The sequence below is a fragment of the Pieris napi genome, chromosome Z (genome assembly GCF_905475465.1).
Source record: "Pieris napi chromosome Z, ilPieNapi1.2, whole genome shotgun sequence".
Lineage (NCBI taxonomy): Eukaryota > Metazoa > Arthropoda > Insecta > Lepidoptera > Pieridae > Pieris > Pieris napi.
Window position 1 is genome coordinate 9,279,610 of NC_062259.1, and position 22,815 is coordinate 9,302,424.

The window sequence follows — 22,815 nt, forward strand, 5'->3', positions numbered from 1 at the left end:
AGGATTGACTTGTTCATGCCTTGTGTTATTCGTCGAATTTGTATATAAAATCTAAATATTTTAGATTGGCAAAGATTCATCGTTAAGTGCCTTTATAATGTAATATAATGTCCACTGTTCATGGATATAGATTTCTTCAAAAAAGTTAAAATAATTAGATTTTTCAATGTAACTATGAACTGTAAATAGATATACTAAATACAAACTTACCATTTTGTGCAAATCTACGCATGTACTTTACTATTTACAATATATAATTACCTACACATAATAAATATTGTTGTATTCAATATGTTAATTCTGTATATAAGAATATACGTACATAAATTGTTTTTGATCTATTGATGTTTTTCGAATTTAATCAACAATAAATAATATATAAATAAGACTATTATTTTCTTTAATTATCTCGCCCCAATACAACACAGCTATAGTACAGCTACAGTACCTTTAAAATAGGTCACGAAGACAGAGACTTTTAAGTTGGCGTAATATCGATGGTACCAAGCCGTACCCGCGAAGATCGTGACCGCACGCCACCCGACTTAAGTCTAACATTCAACAAATTACTTTTAACATTAATAAACCATATTACTTCTAATTTGAGTTTACTTTCTTTTTCTTTTTAATAAACCGATCACGTAATGTATATCAGTTGTTTTTTACCTCTGAATGACATCGGCTGACTTTCGATCACAGCTAATTGCTTTAAGTGAATCTTGAAAAGTAGTAATTAAATTTTCGTGACGGAAACAATTTGTGATGTCTAAAGAAGTTAATAGCTCCAATATTATTTCCGAGGAAGAAATTAATAGGGTTTGTACAATCTATGTTTTATGGCGTTGTCGTTTTACAAATGAATAGTTTAATGATAGTGTGTCGAATGGAACCTGCAATAGGAATAACGTCATAGCTTAATTTATTTCATGAAGTTTGCGGTTTTGCCATCGACGTTCTACTGTGCAATTATTTTAATGCGACTCAAATGCAAAACTCTTCAGTCTTCTTCAGACAGTAAGCTCATTTAACCTAATAAACAATGATTAAGTATCCGTCTAACTTTTCGAATACTCTACGTTAGCATGCGTATAAGCAGTTTTCGTCAGTTCATCGCCGCAAATAAGAGAATAACTTCTAATAATCCTCTGAATGAATGTATGAATTATTACTTCATGCATTCATTTGTTATGAGGTAATATTCCCAAGTTCACAATCGGCTTGGTTTTGTTTTCTAATCGTAGACACATAAAGTGTATGTTTAAAATCGTTCCAGAGTAAGTTTACCAAACATCGTAAAACAAATATGGTACCAGTGGAGTGGTACCTTTTAGGTCTGAGTCTCATTTCTAATATGCCTGACATACACCGTCACCGATTTGACTAAGCCATGTTTCCTCACAATATTTTCCGTCACCACACGAGCGAATGTTAAATGCACACAGATAAAATCCACAGCCGAGGATCGAACCTACGAGAGCCGCACGCTGAAGCCACTAGGCAAAATATATCAAATTTTATAATTGTGTTTTAATCGTTCTTAAATGTTATATATATTTATTATTTGCTATTGAGTTTTTATAAACATGATAGTTATTTAATTTTGAACAAAATTGCCTCTGATATTATTTGATTTGAATAAATATCATAGTTTTAAAGTAGTGCTCAAGTAGCATGCTCCCGTTTATAGCGGCTAGGCGGGATGTGTGGGAACAGGGTGCTGGCACTATTCTTAGTCTCTTATGGAATATGTTAAAGTATTTAGTTTTGAAGTGAACCTTCTTTATCGACGTATGGGAGAAATTTTGTAGAAAATCGTCACGTTTTTCGGTTACGCGCCATGTTGCTTTTTGAAGTTTCACTTCTGACATGTGTACTTTGTACACACACACTTTTTTTATTTTATTAACACGCGTGAAACCGCGGGGTGCAACTGGGAAGCTGTGTGTGTATGTACTATGTGGAGCTGCATAATTTGATTTCGAACCCATTGATGTAGGTACCAATGTGGCAAAGCAGTCGCGAGCCTTCAGCCTTAGCACATAATAAAATAAACAAGTGGAACTCACCTGAATTTCATGCCCATTTGAAACTTGTCCTTTAAAATAGATACAAATAAAAATCTTCATCATTTAACGTCGCAATTACTTACTTTCCATGCGCTATTTCATTATAACATAAATCAGTGGCGCTACAACCTCTTTAGGTCTGGGCCTCAGATTTCTGAATCTGTTTCACGATCATTTTTAACTCTCATAGGCTAGAAGGTTATCAGCCTCCAGTGCCTGACACACGCCGTCGACTTTTTGGGTCTAAGACATGTCGGTTTCCTCTCGATGTCCTCCTGAGCCGGGGATCGAACCTACGACCTCAGGGATGAGAGTCGCACGCTGAAGCCAGTAGGCCAACACTGCTGCTGTTTCATTATGGTCGTAAATATTGAGGTGACCCGTGGATAACCTAAGAAAATTAATAAAAGAAATACTGTCGCGTTTTTAAACAAAGTTTTCAAAGCCTTTTATCTTATTTTTATTGCTATGTATAAAAATCTTAACTTTTCTAAATTATATTCACTTTCTGAAAACGACAGACAAAAATGTATGCTACATTGGCCTGATGTGTGTTTAGTATTAAATATATTTAATACTAAAATATTACTTCACTTATTTCATATTAGATGTATAACATTTGCGAATCAGACTTCGACGAAAAAACATATGTTGGATACTAGTACAGCTATCAAGATTACATACTTTAACATACTCTACAGTATATGAATAGTACGGAGCTTTTATCATACTACATAATGAAAGCTTAGTTCAATAAAACGAACGAGATATTGCCATTGCGAAACATATGAAATTGATACTGCTATCTAAAAATATTCATAGGAAATATTCTGATAATATTTCTATGTATCGTTCCAACGAGTGTGGTAGCTTCAACACACTCCTATATAAGTAAGCCATAGAGTGATTCTATATAACTTAACTACGTGTCTTTCACACCTTGTTTTATCGATAGCTTCACACGGTTCTATGGTGTTAAAGGGTTGTTGTTAGCGTACACAAATTTAAAAATTGTATCTCTTGCCAATTCATAGTAAGACGTGTCAATTATATAGTGTTGATTGGTATGGATAAATTGAGCAAGCAAGAAAAGGCCGAAGCGAGACAACAGTTCGAGAATCAACTCCGTTATGCATTTATTAAATATGATTATGTGGATGATGAAGAAGACAACACTGAGGTACGATCGCTTTCTCTTTTGAAATCCGAGGCGGAAGTTAATTTACGCATCTCTAAGGATATGACGTCAAGGTTCAAACCCTGCTCTCAAACGCCATCCAGTGGGTGGGACACTTAAATTCTTATCCAAGCAAAGACAAGTTGTTCAATAATTATATAAAATTATTTGTAATATACGAAAAATTGCTAATCAAATTTTTACCTACGTAGAAATAAATTTTAACCAGCGATTGCGGTCAAAAGAAAAATAGAATTGTTATCAGTGGTACCGGGTACGTATCTTCCATAAAAATTAGAGGGCTGGATACTATCTTATAAACGTTTTATCGGAGTCTTTTATATTAATTCACATTAGTCTTATTACACAATCGTTTTTAATAATAATGCCCATGGCCATGTAGAAAGGATGAATGAGAATCGGCCTATGTCTTAGGCAACCGTGGACGGTAGGGTCGGGTCGGGTAGGCTATGTCGTACATACCTGGAGCAAATCCGAGCTTCATGGAATGTCATGAAAGTGGAAGAAACGAAAAAGGTATGTCAGGACCTTAGTGGAGATCCGTGATCTCTGCCCACCCTTTCAGGCAGTGGCGTAACTATACCATCTGGGGCCCGTGGCAAATTCTTTTGATGGGACCCTATCAGTAAAAATCTTCACGTTGTACTCAGTATAATTTTAATAAACTTCAAGATTTTCAGCGTACTCAATTACACGTTGTATATGTCCATAGGCCTCCTCTCTTAGGCGAGAGGGAATGGTCTGTAGTCCCCACGCTAGCTATTTATATATTTATTAAAACCCATGATAACTATAATACCGTAATTATGGCGAAAGTAAAATTTCCCAACAATACTATTTACATGTTATCAACTATACGTAAGTGATATTTTCAGTTTGATTTAGTATGACTAAGGTCACGATTGAGGAGTCTAACACATATTTAATTATTCTCCTCGGCGTCAAGACAGATAAAAACGTCCTTTAAAATAGTATTTTGACGATCAGAAGAAAATAATTAAACAATTGTTCTTAAAATACCGATGATAGTGTTTAATAGCTATAATGTATAAGTTTAGTCTGATTCTTCTACAGACTAATACAATTTATTAACTGTAAAAACAGTATGGACTATAAATAAAAAATCAAGTTACAGGTAGTCCATCCACATATTCAAAAGACTACTTTTAGGATGAAGGATTAATAAATAGATTTTGCTGCACGATCCCACATTGTACGAGCTCGGGGGTTTGCATATGTTATTACATGGTTCATTCCATATATTTACCAATGTGGGTTTTATGTTTTATTACACAGCCTTCGATCACGGCATTTTTCCATACAAATCTTACGTCAAAAACACGATAAGCATCTATAAAAGCACTACTAGTACACTTTATGTAAGCAATTTTGGGGCTTGTCATACAAATGACACGAATCAACTGCGAGTCAGTCAAAAAATACGCGAAGCTATACATGTGCCGAACACGGAAATAATATTACGGATTTTTTCTTGTAAAATTGAGTGTGTTGTGCATTGAAATGGATTCGGAAGTTGTGCAGGTACATATATAATCTATGCATATATATTATGTTCGACAAAAATATGTTATTCTGTGTAAAAATATCTTTAAAATGTAGGTGGCTTTTAAATTAATTTCGGTACTTTTTAATAATCTACGGATTACTTGAGTATATAATAAAAAACAAGTCTTTACCAATTAATATATTATAATAAATCTATATAGTTTATTAAATAAATTATTTCACGTAATATAATTTGTGATCAGTGAAAGAACTAACACCCTCATTAGAATAAACTTATAGACATTATTATTATAATAAATAATAATAAGCCATTTTTTATCCACATTTTAGATACATTATACAAAAAAAGAAATACATATACAATTTTATTACTCTAAGCTGCGACCCCTGTCCAACCTCCTCCGACCAAACTTTTTCCCTATTATATTTTTTGTCATCATCCAATTTTGTCAGCTTTTGTCGATCTCAATTTTTATTACATAAATTAAATAATAGAATTGTGTAATGTAAACAGTGATTGTTAATTATTATGAATTACTAGCTGCCCCCGCAAACTTCGTTTCTCCTCAATGTGATTTACTTAGCCTACCTTTTTAGTAGGTACCTCTCTCTATATAAACCTCAAGAGTTCAAGTCATAAGATTTTAATTTACTAATAAAAAATAAGGGTTGATCGTTAGAGGGGTGAAAATTAAGGGTTGTATGAATTTTTGTATGCTGTATAATAAAAAAATAAAAACAATAAATTGTATCTAAAAATATAAATGAAAATTTAGGGGTTATTAAGATTCATAGAAGCCGATTCTCAGACTTACTGGATATGCATAAAAAATTTTGTAAGAATCGGTCAAATCCTTTCGGAGGAGTATGGGAACGAAAATTGTGACACGAGAATTTTATATATTATAGATAATTTAAAACTTATAATATTAACATTGACTATGCTTCTAAATAATAATAAATATCACATATTGGAAGAATTCATACTTTTAATGGCGTATAATATACACTCATAATTATCGAAGTGTGTCAGGCACTAAAGGTTGATCGTATACTTGCCTATAAAAATCTATGAACAAAAATAAAGGGTAGCAGCGGCAACTGTCCCATGGTTTAATCGTTAGAATTGTATTATTTATCTGCAATGTGTAACGGCCTTATCCGCAAAGGTATCACCTTAATTAGCTAAAAGAAAAGCGACAGTATACGTAAATCAAAAGCATTGGAAGCGTTTTAGTATGTTTATGAGTAAGTAAATATTGAGGTGAATGTTTTAAAAGTCCGATATCCTAATGCGTTCGTTTTCTTATTATTTGCCCAATGTGTATGTCTTTGTGTGGATTACATTATATGGTAAAAATATATATGTGATTACAATATTTTTGGTCTACATAGTAGACAGCAATGTATTTTATGGTACACAATGTGTGATCATGAGAAATTATAATTTTCTTTTATCTTTTTCTCTAGAAACAGATTGTTAAGCCCGATTTTTAGCATGAGAAATCATAATCAAAAGGATTGGTATCTAAATCAGTGCCACTATTTCAATTAAAACTTGAATTAGTTAGATAACTCACCGTTACGCCATCCGTTCCTCAAACTTATCCAAAAACACGTATTATTGCAAAGAAAATAGAATATGTGTAAGAAATAAGGAAGTAACAAAGTTTTGCCATAGAAAGAAGTGTAGCTCAATAATATCTTTTAAAGCTTACGAAAAGGGAAATAAATAGACAAAGATACTATATTTTTCAAAGTTTTTTTATGGTTCTTCGTGGCAAATGCTAGTTTATCATCTGAAGGCACGACAGATCCTTATCATTTGCCATGTGAGCATAAAATGTGAATTCATTTAGTGGTGTATCGCGTTTCTTTAACCTTAGTTCACAGATTTCTTTTGCACGCATTCAACGATTCGGTTACGCTGAGTGGAAACTATATTTCCTTAATATCAATTAAAATTAAAATAAATAGCAATTTTACTACTGTATTACAAACCACAATACCTCATTAAATTACGCTCACTTGTTTAGAAGGTGCCAAGGTGGTTTTATCTTAATTTAATCATGGATATGTCTATGGTTGGCCGGTTCATCAGTAACTTCGTAAGTAATAGAGACTAATTCCGAAAGTACTTCGTCAATTAAATTCTAAGTAGCAAGTGTAGAGACTATTTTAGGTTAAATGTGTTGATTGGCTTAAGAAAAACAAGCACGTTTTTTTAATTTCTTTAATGAAAAATATTCACTAAAATATAATAAAAAAATTAAATAATAATAGCCATCAACTTGTATATATACCTACATTTACGATATGAGATTTAATAAATATTATCTAATTAGTTTTAGATTCTATATATGTACTAGCGGACCCGACAGACGTTGTCCTGTCTTAACTATGAATATTGATTTCAAATTGGTATAATGAATTAAAAAATATTTCAGAAACAAAGTGTTTATTATTCTAATGCTTTATGTTATACAACATTCTTTGTTTGTTTTTCTGGCTCGCATATTATTATATTATCAATATAATAACTCCGATCGAAGCATTTATTTTGAACGATATTCATTTTTCTTACATCCTCTGACGATATTTGCAGCACGCATTCTGTCAATGTTGTGTTATGTCAAACGCCATAAGGTTACACCAAAAAGTTCGAATTGTATGGTGGTTAAGTATTCTTGAATTTTCTAATTTTCCGCGCAATTTTTTTCTTTTTTTTCACAGTGGGGTCCAAAGTAAAGAAAAATTTATGATTTGAAAAAATGTTATATCGTATCACTTAATATTATCTTCAATACACTCAATAAACAACTATAAATAGTATGTCTAACGCAAGAACTCATCAGTACCAATCTAGTGGATATTATGAAAAATATACAGGATGTAGATATTTTCGAATTTTAATAAGAATTAGTAAAAAAAGTCAATTTTCTTATAAAACGCAAAATAAATCATAACTCTGCAGGGGTTGACCTTAGAGACCTACCGTAGAACAATTTTTTGCCGCCGATGACCTCATCTATCCCCTATTTGCGTTTGATCCACGACTTTTTGGCCACCCTGTATATATAGATATATACAACCTTACACTAACTTATAAGTCTCTTATTCTAAATCTAAAATTATTTTAAAGTCTCTTGTTATTGATTTTGGATTGTATAACTTTTTTTAAAGCAAATTAACTAAATTATTATCAAACGCTTTTTTAGACTGTAAAATATTTTTAAGAAGTTAATATTGCACCGTTTTGCAATAATAATATAGTGTAAATAAAAACCTGAAATCGTTTCATAAATAAACGCTTTTAAAATTATATAGCGAAGAAAATAGCTGTTTATAGTATTATTATGGTTTATCAAGGTTTGCGTGTTTTAGGTATTTTATTCTGTATTGCAAATAAACACGACTGCTTGCTCCCTACCTCTAATGACACCCCTACACTTGTCCGTTAATTTACATAAATTAGAATAGTTTTGACTTAGCTTAGTTACAATACAACATTGAACAGAAGTCGTCTCTTCAAACTAGAAATACTTGATCAATAACCTGTAATATAAATCAAAATGTTTGTTCATGGTATAAAACCTGGTTCTAGCGAGGAAGAAGAAGAAGAAGATGTTATGGATATTCTTCAGGTTTTTAAAGAAATATGGTACTTTCAATTGCCAGTACTAGTTGTTTAAAGAAATGTTTTATTTTAGAAAAGGAGAGAAGAATGCGAACGAAAAGCTCGACGGGGGGAAATGGACCCTCGGCTGGAGTTCACTTTCCAGTTACTTATCGACGGCACTGGATTACCGAGACATGCCATAATGGATCATGTCTTCGAGGGGAATATGGTAAGCAAGGTTTTCTTAGGATAAATATATAAAATAATTATAGTACTAAGTTCTTAATCTAACATAACATCTTGCGTTTAATTAAGCCATATGTTATTTAAAAGATCTATCTAAACTTATAAATATGATAGCAAACGCATGCTTACGGTTTTAATGTTACATTCAATAAATGCCCTTAATGTACCTAAAATATTTTTTAAGCTTATAGTAATGATAATATAAGCCTTTACTCAGACATAATTTTAATCTTTAACTAGTGAGTCGGTGGTTTTAAGCTTAATAGACGACAATAACCCGGACTAATCTATGTTAGCGTTTAATATTAAATAACTAAATCATAATTTATAAGTTTACAATTGGGGGAGTTTTCTATTGATCTATTTATTTACAGTTAGATGACATCAACCAGTTATTTCTGCCGCATATGAGAAACAAATTATTATGGTATTATCAAGATGTGGAGGAAGTGGAAGCCCGACCCCAGCCTGAAAGCACAAAGCCAAGACAGCAAGGGCAAGGAAAACAGCCGCCTCCACAAATAACATTGAAGAAGAAGCTTTTTCTTTCCGATGGCTGGGATGTTAAATTTACAGGTGTTTGCATCTATATGTTCAGAATAAATGTAAGCAAACAGTTACCAGAGGAAGGATTTCATAAAGATCTGTAAGTATTTAAACTGATTATTTCTAATCACATAATAACCATTACTGACAAAATATAAGGTTTAAATACACCCATAATGATACAGGATATCACAATTTGAAAAAGTACTTTTAATATAGGTAAATAAGTACACGTACAATAAGTTAGTGAATTTTTTTCTCACTTTTATTCTTTGCAATAGTTTTAGCAGATAGGAAGCACTAGTTTTAATGTTAATATTTTAGTTTCTGCGGAATTTTGAATGCCGAACAAGTTGGCCTCGTAACTGCCGTAGAACGTGTGATGGAGCACGTGTATATGAACGCATTAGCCCACCCAAATACAGATGGTGACGAAGACGAGACCAAATTTCCGATTGTGAAGAACCAATTGTTGCCAGGTTTAAGATCTTTCTGTAGCGCTCTTAAAGGTAATTCTTTCATTATATAAAAATCAATAAAATAAACATCTAAAATGTTTTTATGTTCCAAATGTAATGTAATTTTGTTTTTTAAATACCAAATTTTTTCTTATTATTATATATATCAAATTAAATTGATTCCATATTTTATTTGTTTGTTTATGTATATTCTAATACCTATTGAAATGCTTAATTAATTTCTAGATCAACAATATAATAACATATACAAAAAACTATTTAAATGCTTAGTACATACAATTTAGTAATACACACACAACAAGAGAGTATGTGCAATTGTAAAGAGTTCGGTAAATTAAATACGAAATTTGAGCTGTAAATATATTTAATCTTCAAAACTAAACCGATAATTTTAATTTTAAATATTTAAGGATCTTAGGATAAAAGTTAAAAATGCTGTTACAGTGTGTGAAGATGTCTGTAATCAAGTAAATCTTTTCGATGATGGACAAGCGGTAATGGCGAATTTGCAAGACCACACGGAACTTAAAGAAATGACTAAAAATCTTAATACAATTACAATGTTAGAGGATCGTGTCACTGAATGGATTAAGAAAATCATGGAGGTGAGTAAAATATTTGTCAATTAAATTACTGTATTGCAATTTTATAATTTCAAGTAAACAATTAATAGCCAACCAAACTTTTTGTAAGTGCACCGGCCCACGCAGGACGTGTGTCGCGTTTCATTTAGTTTGCCTAGAAGTTCATCACCTTCCTCTCGGAACTCATCCAACATTTTTGGGCGTCGCGGAGTGTTGTTTTCCTCCCCTATCCCATAAAAATATTAAAGTAACGTTTTGTAAATTCTTGTAAATCGAACATCGAATTAAGCGAGTCACCGCAGTAACTATTTATTATTCAGTTAGACGAAGCATACTTTTTGCATTCATAAGTTAATTAAAGATAATAAAAAAGTTTTTTTCCTCTTATATATAGCCACAGTTCTAGTTAGTGTAACACTTTCTTTTCATGTCTAGGTAAAAAATAATACTTTCACAAATAAATAAATGCATTGGATTGGCTTATAGGCGTAATAGTTTTAATAACGAGAGTCGAGTGTTAGCTGTTACCAAAGTCTCAATGCAAGATTATTATTCCTTCAGATTCTCAGTGAAAGCGAGCAGTTGAGACGTGAAGTTGATTCAAGTGGCCCTCAAGATGAACTGGAATATTGGAAGAAAAGAGGAGCGCAGTTTTCCCAGCTTGTTTCATACTTACAAGTAAGTTCCATAGTTTGAACTACACTAAGATATTATATGGAGTATATGCGAGTACCAACGACTGTCTGTCGGCTAAGTATCGTAATTCCAACTGCCTGCCGCTATGTGGCCAAATCGACGTAGACTCGTTAAAAAAAGAACGTACCAATTCTTAAAAGGCTGGCAACGCACTTGCGAGCCTTCTGCCAATATGAGGCTCCATGTGAGTGTCATCTAACATCAGGTGAGCCCCCTGCCAAAAAACATGCAACAACACTATGTGGCACCAACGGCCCTCTGAAGTATTTTCGAAACAATGCAACGGGTCGTTCAAGAAAAGAGCGTATCAATTCCTAAAAGCCTTCGAACTTGCGAGACTTATTTGATTTATTATATGTAATATTTTTAGGACCATGAAGTTCAACTTACCCTGACATGCCTCCAATTGGCTAATTCCAAAGTGATAAAACTATGGCGAGACACCGATCACAAAATTACATTTTGTTATAACGAAGCTAAAGACAACGCGAAATTTGTCCAAGCCATGGAAAAATGTTGTCACTCTCTCTACTTGGATGATCCTGTAAAAATCAAAGATTCTATACTAAGCTTGTTACAAACCGTTAGATTGATTCATAGTGTATCACAATTCTATAATACGTCAGAGAGGATATCATCTCTTATGGTTAAGGTGAGTTTAGACATGCGTATCTTTCACTTTTCATCTGTTACCGAAGCTCTGTGTGATTTAAAACTAAGACATATGTTGCTTTATTTACCTCGAAAACTACTCCAGTGCATAAATGCATTCAAAAAACCAGCTACAGTTTGTACGTATTCAATGAAATTACATCTTGAAATTGTGTGTGAAATTCCCGAAATTATCCAACAAATCGACACCCTTCTACCGTGTTTCGATGTTCATTTGCACCTGTAGATACAATTATTGTTCCACCTGAAATTGAACCCCGCTTACTCAGGGTGTTTCCTACCAAGCAATAAGTACCGTAACTGCTTTGAAAAAACACCAATAAATGTTTTAGATAACGAATCAAATGATAGAAACATGTAAGCAGTATATAACATGCCGTTTCAAAGAGACTATATGGTCACAAGATCGAGACCTCGTAAGAAACAAACTAATGCACTGCATCAATTTGAACAAAACATATAGAGATACATATATCTTTGTCAAGAATCAGCCGTTTTTGCCGAATACGGATCAATTTAGTTTCTCTGAGAATTATGTGTTTGGAAAGTTCGATACATTTTGTAAACGGCTGAATAAAATAATTACTATGTTTGATTTGATGGATGACTATAATCACCTGTTCGAGAAACGTATGGAAGGGCTTTTATTGGGAGAAGGTATCTACAGTCAAAACCGGTTATAACGACATTGAAGGGACCGTATAGTTGCCGACGTTATATCCGATAGTCGTTATAAGCAATGTCATATATTATATATACACAAGTATAGTTCATATGTATGTACAATACATACAAGTTATATTATCATAGTTATCTATCTAGAATAGGTAGGTATGGGTTATAATATGGTATGTTAATATTATAATATGTAAACGAGTCAAAAAAGAAACAAAAATATTTATTACGAAATAATTAGGTACAAAAGTAATCAGTCATTTTGGTCTGTTTTTTTTTTAGCCCAGTCTCAAATATTTTTTGCATTTTACGTTTCATACTCTTCAAGGTATGAGTATCACCAGTATCAAACTGTTCGTTAAATGCAACAAATTTTTGCAAAATTGTTACAGCGTTAAGAGCCTCCGAAATCGTTGTTGGCTGAAACTGTTCGTTGGGAGAAAGTGCGTAGATAATAATATGCCTAAATATTCATTCAACGTCTCTAAATAAGATTTAAAATCGTTTGTATTGTTTTGTTTTGCTGAGACAAGAAGCGGTTGGTCGTTATAGCCGATGAATATCGATAAAATTTCGTCGTTGTAAGCGATATGTCGCTGTATCCGATGTTGTTATAAGCGGTTTGTTTACTGAATAGTTTACTAGGGATTCGGACGGGACCGTACAATCTGGTTGTAATAACCGATAGGTCGTTGTAAACGATGTCGTTATAAACGGTTTTGACTGTATTTAGTTATTTAAATACTTATAGTGCGTGTCTCAATATCCCTTCAGCCGAGGGTTTGTTTTTAAGTTTAATTTTCACTTACTATAAAACAAAACAGTGGCGCTAAAACTTTTTGAGCTCTGGAGCTCAGATTTCGGTATCTGTTTCGTGATCATTTGTCAATCTAATAGGCAGTTGACCAGCCTCCAGAGCCTGACACACCCTGTCGACTTATTGGGTCTAAGACATGTCGGTTTCCTCACGATGTTTTCCTTCACCGTTCGAGCGAATGTTCGTTCATAGAAACTAGAAAGTCCATTGGTGCATAGCCGGGGATCGAAACTTCGACCTCAGGGATTGTAGAACGCTAAAACCACTAGGCCAACACTGCTTACTGTCACATTTAACTATACATATTTTTATTCTGTTACATTGATTTGTTAAATATATCTTATATACTATCAAGAATATGATTGAAATACTTATTAAATAAGTATCGAGTATAAATCTATCTCAAATATTTATGCTAGATCTTGAAGAAGCTATGCACGCTTTCGAAGAGGCAAAGAAAGCAGTGACAACGTGCCAATATGACTACCTTGACTATCGCAACAATGACTTCGATAAAGATTATCAGGCATTTCAAGACAAAACGAATGCATTACGTGAGTCGATCGGAAGCACTATAGAAATTAATTTCTCTAGTGTATGGGAAACCCCTCAAGGCATTAAATTTTTGACAAGATTTGAAAAGGTACGATACGTTTTATTATTATTCCAGGCCAATTAGGCCACGGCATCTAATCTGCCCTGCGATTCTGTAACTCACTTTTCGAACTCACACAGCGGTTTTCGCATCGGCGGTCGCTCTCAAATCAGTCGTGAAGCAGTCATTTTATGATTTGGCATTCTGATAAACAATAAACTACAAGCTCCCACCTTTTCAAAATGCCAAAAAAGTGAGTTACAGAATCTCTAGGCTGTATTGGTAATAGTCATTAATATAGGACATTCACACACACTATCCCAGAACTCTCTCACACCAATCAACGTCAACCACAAAAACTTTTAACAGAGGACACAAAACTTTTAACTTAAAACAGAGGACGTAGAGAACTTAAATAAAGCAATATTAAAAAACATTAGTATAACGTGACACATTTTTTCCTATTTAGGTCAGCCAGAAGATTCAGATAACAAAACTAAATGAAAAATATAGTAGAGTATTAAAGTACAGTGAAAAGGAGGTTGATAAAATAATGAAAATGTTTAAAAGGCAAAAAGAGGATCCACCACTGCCCAGAAATTATTCACCCGTTGCTGGTAAGCCCACTGAAGCATTTCCGAACCAATTCGACTTAGGTTACTTTAAGAAAAGAGCGTACCAATTCTTAAACGCCCGGTAACACACTTCCGGGCCTTATGACAATGTGACCCGGCCGTTTGCCCCCTGATATAAAAGAAAATGAAACTTTTTGAACAACAATTTGTTTTTTGTACTAACCATAGTGCCCTTTCAAAATTAAGAAAATAGAGAAATTGAAAATAGAGTTCTAATTTGAAAAGTTTTACGTTTATTATTAAGTATTTTACGTTTCTTCGTTTAAAAAACGATACGTAAAATATGAAGTATTAAATTGGCGCTTAGTTTATAAAAACAACTTTGTACAAAGTTTTGAAGGAAAACTTCTATTATCTCATGTTCATCTGGTATTTGTTGGCGCGTCGTCGGTTGGTAAGGTAACCTACGCACATGCGCACTATAGTTTAACAACTGTTACGGGGAGGGGGAAAAATATCTCCTGTCGTATCATGTTTTCCTCATAAAAACGTGGCTCAAAGCTATGGGCTCCAAACTGCACTTTTGTGGTTTGAGGACGACGAGTATCGATTAGGACGCGCCACGATCGATATCTAGCAGGGGCTGAAAACCATCTTCGGACGATTTATACTTCCCTGGTGAAAGTGCGGCTCAAACCGTTCGGCTATATCGCACGTTTGTAGTTCGAGTCGCTCGGTTATTGCGACGAGCCCCAATCGATCAATAGCCGACATGGGAGAAATTATGCCTGCCAATTTATGTTTTCCTGGTGAAAGCGTTAGGCTATATATATCGCACTTTTGTAGTTCGAGATGTCCGGTTTGTTATTGCGACGAGCTCCGATCGATATCCGACGTGCGAGACATTATTTCTGCCATTTTATGTTTTCCTGGTGAGAGTGTTGCTCAAAGCGGTGGGCGGAATTGTGGCGCGCTCTCTCGATAAAGTTATTTTAAGTACATAGTGAACTTTTTTAGTAATCGTAAAACGCGGTTTAGATTTATTTTCCTTTATTTTTTTAAGTAAAACTTCTTTAGGTACGACTACAGAGTAACTCGGATTTTTTTCTAATTTAAGTAACGCTAGTTAACGTAGTTTCCGCTATTTAAAATAATACGATAGCGCGTTTTATAAGTCCGTCAGCGCCATCTAGTGTTGCATTATTTGAACTGATTAAAGTCAGTTTCTTGGTTTAGGATAGCATTCATTCGTTTTATTTGATACTGGTTCTTGTAATTATGTTGTTATTTATATTTAAAATGAAAATTCATACTAGTAACATGTAACCAAATTAAAATTCCACTAAAGAGGGTTCCCATCCTAGCTTGCTTTTCTTTTGTTATACATAGTAGTAGGCCAGTTTTTTCGCTTAATTTCGTATTTTACCATTTTGGAAGAAGTAAATTAATATCAAATTATTATCTTAAAAATCGGGTCTATTTTATATAAAAATAACCAAGTTGTATAAGAGAATAGAAATGTGAATAAAAAAAATTCAACAGTTTTAAAAAAAATGTTTTAAATTGCAAAGTTTTTTGAAAATCTCTAAATATACTTATTGATTTATTACTTTTAAAATAACTAAATTAATAATAATTTTTCTGACGATTGCGACATTCTATAATATTCAATAAGAAGGTTATATTGACATGTGCTGATCTAACCTTCGTATTTGAATAATCTTTGTAAAGCACATGAATAATAAATATAATTAAATTATAATATGATATTTATTATTTAAGTTAATATTTAATCATTTCATTGATATATGCCGTCAACGCCAAAGAAGTTTTACTTCAATCGCGCGTAAAGGTTACACGCACACACTTTTTTTTATTACGCGTAAACACGATTTAACAGAAAGAGATGGAAGATGAAAGAATGCAATGATAGGTAGTTTTAATGAAAAAATTGGGATTAATATAAATAAGCTAAGGTGTGTTTATTGTAAATAAAATAGATTTAACATCCATTCCTTCATTAAAAATCACGGTTTTATACGTTATATTATTTATTTCATTTTGATAGTAAATAAATGTTTTCTAAAACTTAAAAAGATTTCTTATGTTACTCTAGTGCCTTGGTAGTTACACGTGTAGTTTATTGAGAATCGCCGATAACCGTGGACGATAGACGTAGGTAGATTTCCTATAAAGTTCTGGAGTCCTGGTGTGAATGTGTTCTAACGAAACCTCGGGTTGGCCCTTTCACAAAATTATTATTTCTTAAAAACAATATTTATTCTCTCTGATATTTTTGGAAAATAAACACAGTTAAAAGTTACTGTTGACTATGTCTTGTCTTACTTCTTCATTAAAAAAAAAATTAGGGTTACTTACTTGACTACAACGTTTTAATAAAATTACTCATTACAATCCCTTTTTACAATGTTATTTTTTTTTTCAATTTGGCAGCAACAGACTTATAAAATAGAATCCGAGCAAGATTTAAGGGTGAATGCCATTTCCGCCTGGAGAAATAAAGCCTATGAATAAACTTACAAATATGCATGTTTTCCAGAGGGTCAATTATTTATCAATGTTTGTATTGTTTATACGGTTACTGTTAACTGGTAAAATTACGATTTAGGTCGAATAAAATGGGCGCGATGTTTGATGTATAATATGACTGAGACCGTGGAAAGCGTTTGTGCACATCCAGTTTTACGTGCTTTACCTGCTGCTGCCGACATGCTGCGGAAGTATCAGGCAACGAAGAGCCTCATTCACAATTATGAGACAACTATGAGTGCTGTGTGGATGAATCAAAATGTAAATTAAATATTATATTTCTATGTTTTACCAAACTGAACAGAAAAATAATAGTAATTAAGAATTTTTGGATTTACGGAATTATCTGGAAAATAATTGTTTTAAAGGCATATCATACATTAGTTAGTTTACTACGATTATTTAAATATTAGACAAACTTAGAATTCATAGTTAGTCCTAATAGGAACTGATGTGGATATTTAAACTGAAGTCGAATAATTAATTATTTGAAATAATATTTAAATTATTTGTAAATTCTATATTATTCGATTTCAGATTTAATATTATTATAATCTTAAAATATGTTTTAGGTGTGGGATGTTGACGACAGCTTAAATAATACATTACTTAAAATCGATGATACTGGTCAAATAGGTGTGAATCTTGATCATACCATAAAATTGCTAATACGGGAGTCGGACTGTCTCGTTAAGATGGGCGTAGACCTCCCAATCGTATGTCATTCTTTATACTCGAAGAACAATTATTTTACACTCGTCAATGATTCTTTACAGGTAATATATGTTTAGGGGACATTTTAAGAAATAAATAGATTATTCTTTACTTATGTTATGGATGAATGAATTTTAGTATTTCACATCTAGGAATTCCCCTGCGGTTTTATTACCGTTAAGTCGGTCGTAGCATCTTATAAAGCCTAGGTTATTCTCTGGTCAGCTTTACATAGGTTATAATTTTAAAATCTTTTCAGTAGTTTAAGCTTATGTCCTTTATATATTAGCTAGTTAAATATTATATGCTCAAAATATCCTTATTAGTTGTATACATACATATATAACTTATAAATACGCTTAAAGCGCGGTAATTCGTAGCTCAGTTTCGGGGAAGGAATTTAAAAATATTTTTCTTTGCACCAATGTACGTGTTACATAACGTACAGATAGATACAAAATATCCTTTTTAAATAATTTATAATTGTTAAATTAATTTTTAGTTTCTATTAGAAGACTATTTACGATGCGTACGTCAAGTTAAACTAGAAGTTCGCCCACTTTTGCTTCCACAAGTGGTTCGTCTTTCCTCTCTTCTCCTACCAGGACTGCGTTCAGTTACGTGGACAAGCGAGGATTGGAAGGAGTTTGTGGATAGAGCTAATGCTGCTATTAATAGCTTTGATGTACTTGTGACTAGAGTACATGATATTTATACAAATAGAATTATTTACGTACTATCCGGAATGCAGGAAGTTACGTTGATAGCTTTACCAGGTAATCTGTAGTTAACTATATTATGTAAATCTTTTGATGTAACTGGCTCCGATCTTTTTTGTTTCTGACAACTCTTATCCAAGCTTGAAATACCATAGTCTCTTGTGATCTCGTACACCTATCAACCTTGTTACTTGGTTTAAATGTTGTACTTTTTCTTGGTAAATAGGCTCATCTAAAGAAAAAAGCTTTTACCGGATTAAAGTTATGTATTATTATAAGTTTACAATTATTTGACATAATTTTAAATTTATCCGACGTTTCGCGTGCTTTACAGCGTGCGTGGTCACGGTCTCATCAGTCTCATAGTCAATAGCTTTTGAAATATCAATGAAAGTTATTCTTACTTCTCTTATTCCTATTTTAGATGAAACTCCGTGGGCTGTAGATGAATTTATTGAATATGTCGAGACAAAGTGTCGGTAAGTGACTTCTGACCTATTTTTTAAGAGATATTTAAAAGTGTAAAACATACATACATTGTTTGTACAGGAATGCGTGTGTGGAATTAAATAGAAAGAGTCTTATGGTAGAAGAGGCGGTCGAGGAAGTTTTGGATCTGGTTAAGAAAGCGGCTCAACAAATCAAGCCAGCTGAAATAAATCCTGATTTTGAATTTTTGATTGCCGAAGGTAGATTTTTTAAAGTTTTATTCGTGTGCAGTTACGGAGACGAAAACACCAAGACAAAACCTATTTCAATTAGATTATAGCTCAAGCGATGTTAAAATAAAAGTTCACACCTAGTTTTTATAAAATGTTCCATATAAGCCAAAAATATATTTTAATCTGTTTATAATATTAATTTAAAAAATTGAACTGCTGGTAGATGATGTCCATGGTAGCGCTACAGTATCAACACTAAACGAATCAACAAGCAGCGGGCAACAAGATTGGTCTGCAGTTTGGGAGTGCTTTGAAAGTCCACATAGATTATTGTCCATACCCGCAGGTGGACTGTCCAAAAGTATGCAAGTAAGAACTTTGAATTAAAAAAAAGTGCGTGTGTACAAAGTACACATGTCAGAAGTGAAACTTATTTTTAAGGTAAAAGCCCCAATAGATGATCATGTACCAGTATATGATCACTCCATGTATTTGTATATCTATATTCACACTGTTAACACACTGTACCTATACGTAAAAAAATAAATCTGCATTTACTGCACAAGACGTTATTCGACAGAATTGCTATCTAAAGTTCTAATATGTAACTACTAAACGTCAACCAATAGTATTTTTTTTCGATCTTTGTAGGGATACTCTCGCTCCATGGCTATTTGCTTCATGCTACGTTCGCCCTTTCTCACTCTCTCTTAATCGGTCTCAATCACTCTCTCCGTTTTCTTCTTCTTCGTGACGCTAATATTATTTTTATTGCATTATTATCCGTAAAAATGTTACCCTCATGCGTTTCAACCCTCATAAAGAAGTTCAACTTCAAAAAAGATTATGTCTTAAAACTGCAATAGATGACTGCTATAACAAAATAGCAGTGTAGCTACACTAGTGTAGCTTGATGGCAAATATTTTTGGCATTCAAAAAAATTCCTATCAACCTTATTATGTACTTACAGTAATTTTATTATGAACAGTTACATTAACTTATAAATCTTATTAAAGCGCTATTCAATTGAAAATTTATTAAAATAAGTCTATATAGTTATAAATAAGTATTACTTTAAGTCATTTTATTTTGAAATTCGTAGGAAATGGTGAAAAATGCTGTGAGTGAAATGCGTCGTTACTACAGTAGAAAAGTTATTGATGTCCTGATTAAAGTGACCAGAAGAGCTCTAGACCTCATTATTAAACAGATTTCGCAAGACTTCGAAACCACTGGTAACTGTTTTAGTACATCCAAATATTAAACTCAAATAAATAATAATAATCTCATGAAATAATAACTAACTTCTGCTACGAAATACTAACTTATATTTCCGTGTTATGATATATTTATTTACCTACTTATAAAATTTACTGACTTGGCATAATTCAATATGAACGTGAAGTTAAAATATATTATCACAGATTTAAAATATACATTTTGAGTATCGAAACTACAGCTAACAATAAACAAAATACAAAAAGAAACCATAAAATGCTACGAGCGTAGACGGAACTACGAATAAAACTAAAATGCAACGCCACAAGAAGCTACAAACTTTTTACGCCACACTGAGCCACACGCTACTGCGCTTGCGTATTATCATTTCTCACGACCTCGTTTAATTTATACGTTCGTGGTTTTCGTGATGTAAATTCTCAGACTATGGCTCGTATTCCACCCTCTCCCTACAAACTTTACGACACGTTGAGCCGCACGCTACTTACTGCGCTTGCGTATTATCTATCGTTCCTTACGACCTCTTTCAATTTTATACATTCCTCGTTTAATTTATACGTTCGTGGTTCTCGTGATGGAAATTCTCAGACTAAAGCTCGTATTCTAGAACCTCTCTTACCAACTACTTATGTTATCTAAAGCTGGCGGCTTCAACACATTTACACTTTGTGCTTGTGTAGTGTCTGTGAATAAGCGCGAGGCGTGATGTCAAACTGAAATACAATCACAAATACATCATGAAAAGGCTGTCCGTCTCTCTCGCGCTCGGTCAAGCTTATGAGTATAAAAGAGACAGTTATTGTTTTGCTTTTGCTACTGTTTATGTTGATCTTTTTTCAAACATTACCAGGACAATCTCGTGAAATGGTGCACAATGTTTTTAATTATTTTAATCATCTTAATCTATCGACAAATGAAAAATTATTTACACAACTACTCTTTTACGTTCTTGGTCGGGCTTAGAACTTTAGGATCAACCCTCGTATGCACATAATATTTATATGTATTTGACACATTTTTATTCATTTACAACCCAATCAACCTTACTAAAACCAGAGTAGACTAAAATATATACCTTGGCAAAAAAGTCATATTTGCATTAATTGCATTAGTGTGCGTAGAGTAGTGTAACCGACCTTATACTTACTGCGCTTGCGTAATGGCATTCCTCACAACCTCTTTCAATCTATACGTCACTAGTTTTCGCGAATGGAACTATATCAGCCTCGGTCTCGTATTTTATTCGATACAATTTTTACGCCACGCTGACCCACACGCTACTGCGCTTGCGTATTATCTGTCGTTCCTTACGACCTCTTTCAATTTATACGTTCCTAGTTTTGTAAATGAATATTCCCAGACTAAGGCTCGTATTCCACCCCCTACAAACTTTACGCTGCGCATAGCCGCGCTATAAACAGTAGCAAAAGCAAAACAATAACTGTCTCTTTCATACTCATAAGCTTGACCGAGCGCGAGAGAGACGGACAGTCTTCGTGATGCATATTCAGTGCGAGGTCACGCCTCGCGCTTATTCACAGACACTACACAAGCACAAAGTGTAAATGTGAAGCCGCCAGCTTTAGATGACACATTAATACTGCGCTTGCGTATTATCGATCGTTCTTTACGACCTCTTTCAATTTATATATTCCTGGGTTTTGTGAATAGAAATTCTCAGGTTAAGGCTCGTATTCCACCCCTACAAACTTTACGCTACGCTGTACCGCACGCCACTGCGCTTGCGTATTAACTGTCGTTCCTTACGACCTCTTAAAATTTATACGTTCCTGGTTATGTAAATGAATATTCTCAGACTAAGGCTCGTATTCCACCCCCTACAAACTTCACGCTACGCATAGCTGCGCTATAAACAGTAGCAAAAGCAAAACAATAACTGTCTCTTTTATACTCATAAGCTTGACCGAGCGCGAGAGAGACGGACAGTCTTCATGATGCATATTCAGTGCTAGGTCACGCCTATCGCTTATTCACAGACACTACACAAGCACAAAGTGTAAATGTGTTGAAGCCACCAGCTTTAGATGACACATTAGTACTGCGCTTGCGTATTATCAATCGTTCTTTACGATCTCTTTCAATTTATATGTTCCTGGTTTTCGTGAATAGAAATTCTCAGGTTAAGTCTCGTATTCCACCCCCTACAAACTTTACGCTACGCATAGCCGCGCTATAAACAATAGCAAAAGCAAAACAATAACTGTCTCTTTTATACTCATAAGCTTGACCGAGCGCGAGAGAGACGGACAGTCTTCATGATGCATATTCAGTGCTAGGTCACGCCTATCGTTTATTCACAGACACTACACAAGCACAAAGTGTAAATGTGTTGAAGCCACCAGCTTTAGATGACACATTAGTACTGCGCTTGCGTATTATCGATCGTTCTTTACGACCTCTTTCAATTTATATGTTCCTGGTTTTCGTGAATAGAAATTCTCAGTTTAAGTCTCGTATTCCACCCCTACAAACTTTACGCTACGCTGTACCGCACGCCACTGCGCTTGCGAATTGGCATTCCTCACCACCTCTTTAAATTTATACGTTCCTAGTTTTCGTAAATGGAAGTTCGCAGACTAAGGCTCGTATTCCATTCCCGTACAAACTTTTACGC

At 33.6% G+C, this 22,815-nt stretch overlaps 1 protein-coding gene across 1 annotated transcript in view; it reads left to right on the forward strand.

Moving 5' to 3' along the window:
* The first annotated feature begins 4,785 nt into the window (after positions 1 to 4,785).
* LOC125062188 (dynein axonemal heavy chain 5) overlaps positions 4,786 to 22,815 on the forward strand; it is a 46,482-nt gene continuing 28,452 nt past the window's right edge. Inside the window, 17 exon segments of the mRNA XM_047667900.1 lie at positions 4,786 to 4,806; positions 8,502 to 8,639; positions 9,031 to 9,302; positions 9,527 to 9,711; positions 10,126 to 10,286; positions 10,827 to 10,943; positions 11,332 to 11,613; positions 11,966 to 12,290; positions 13,545 to 13,768; positions 14,190 to 14,337; positions 16,925 to 17,106; positions 17,418 to 17,621; positions 18,062 to 18,335; positions 18,703 to 18,757; positions 18,828 to 18,967; positions 19,164 to 19,309; positions 20,044 to 20,182. Coding sequence (XP_047523856.1) covers positions 4,786 to 4,806; positions 8,502 to 8,639; positions 9,031 to 9,302; positions 9,527 to 9,711; positions 10,126 to 10,286; positions 10,827 to 10,943; positions 11,332 to 11,613; positions 11,966 to 12,290; positions 13,545 to 13,768; positions 14,190 to 14,337; positions 16,925 to 17,106; positions 17,418 to 17,621; positions 18,062 to 18,335; positions 18,703 to 18,757; positions 18,828 to 18,967; positions 19,164 to 19,309; positions 20,044 to 20,182 — 3,013 coding nt within the window.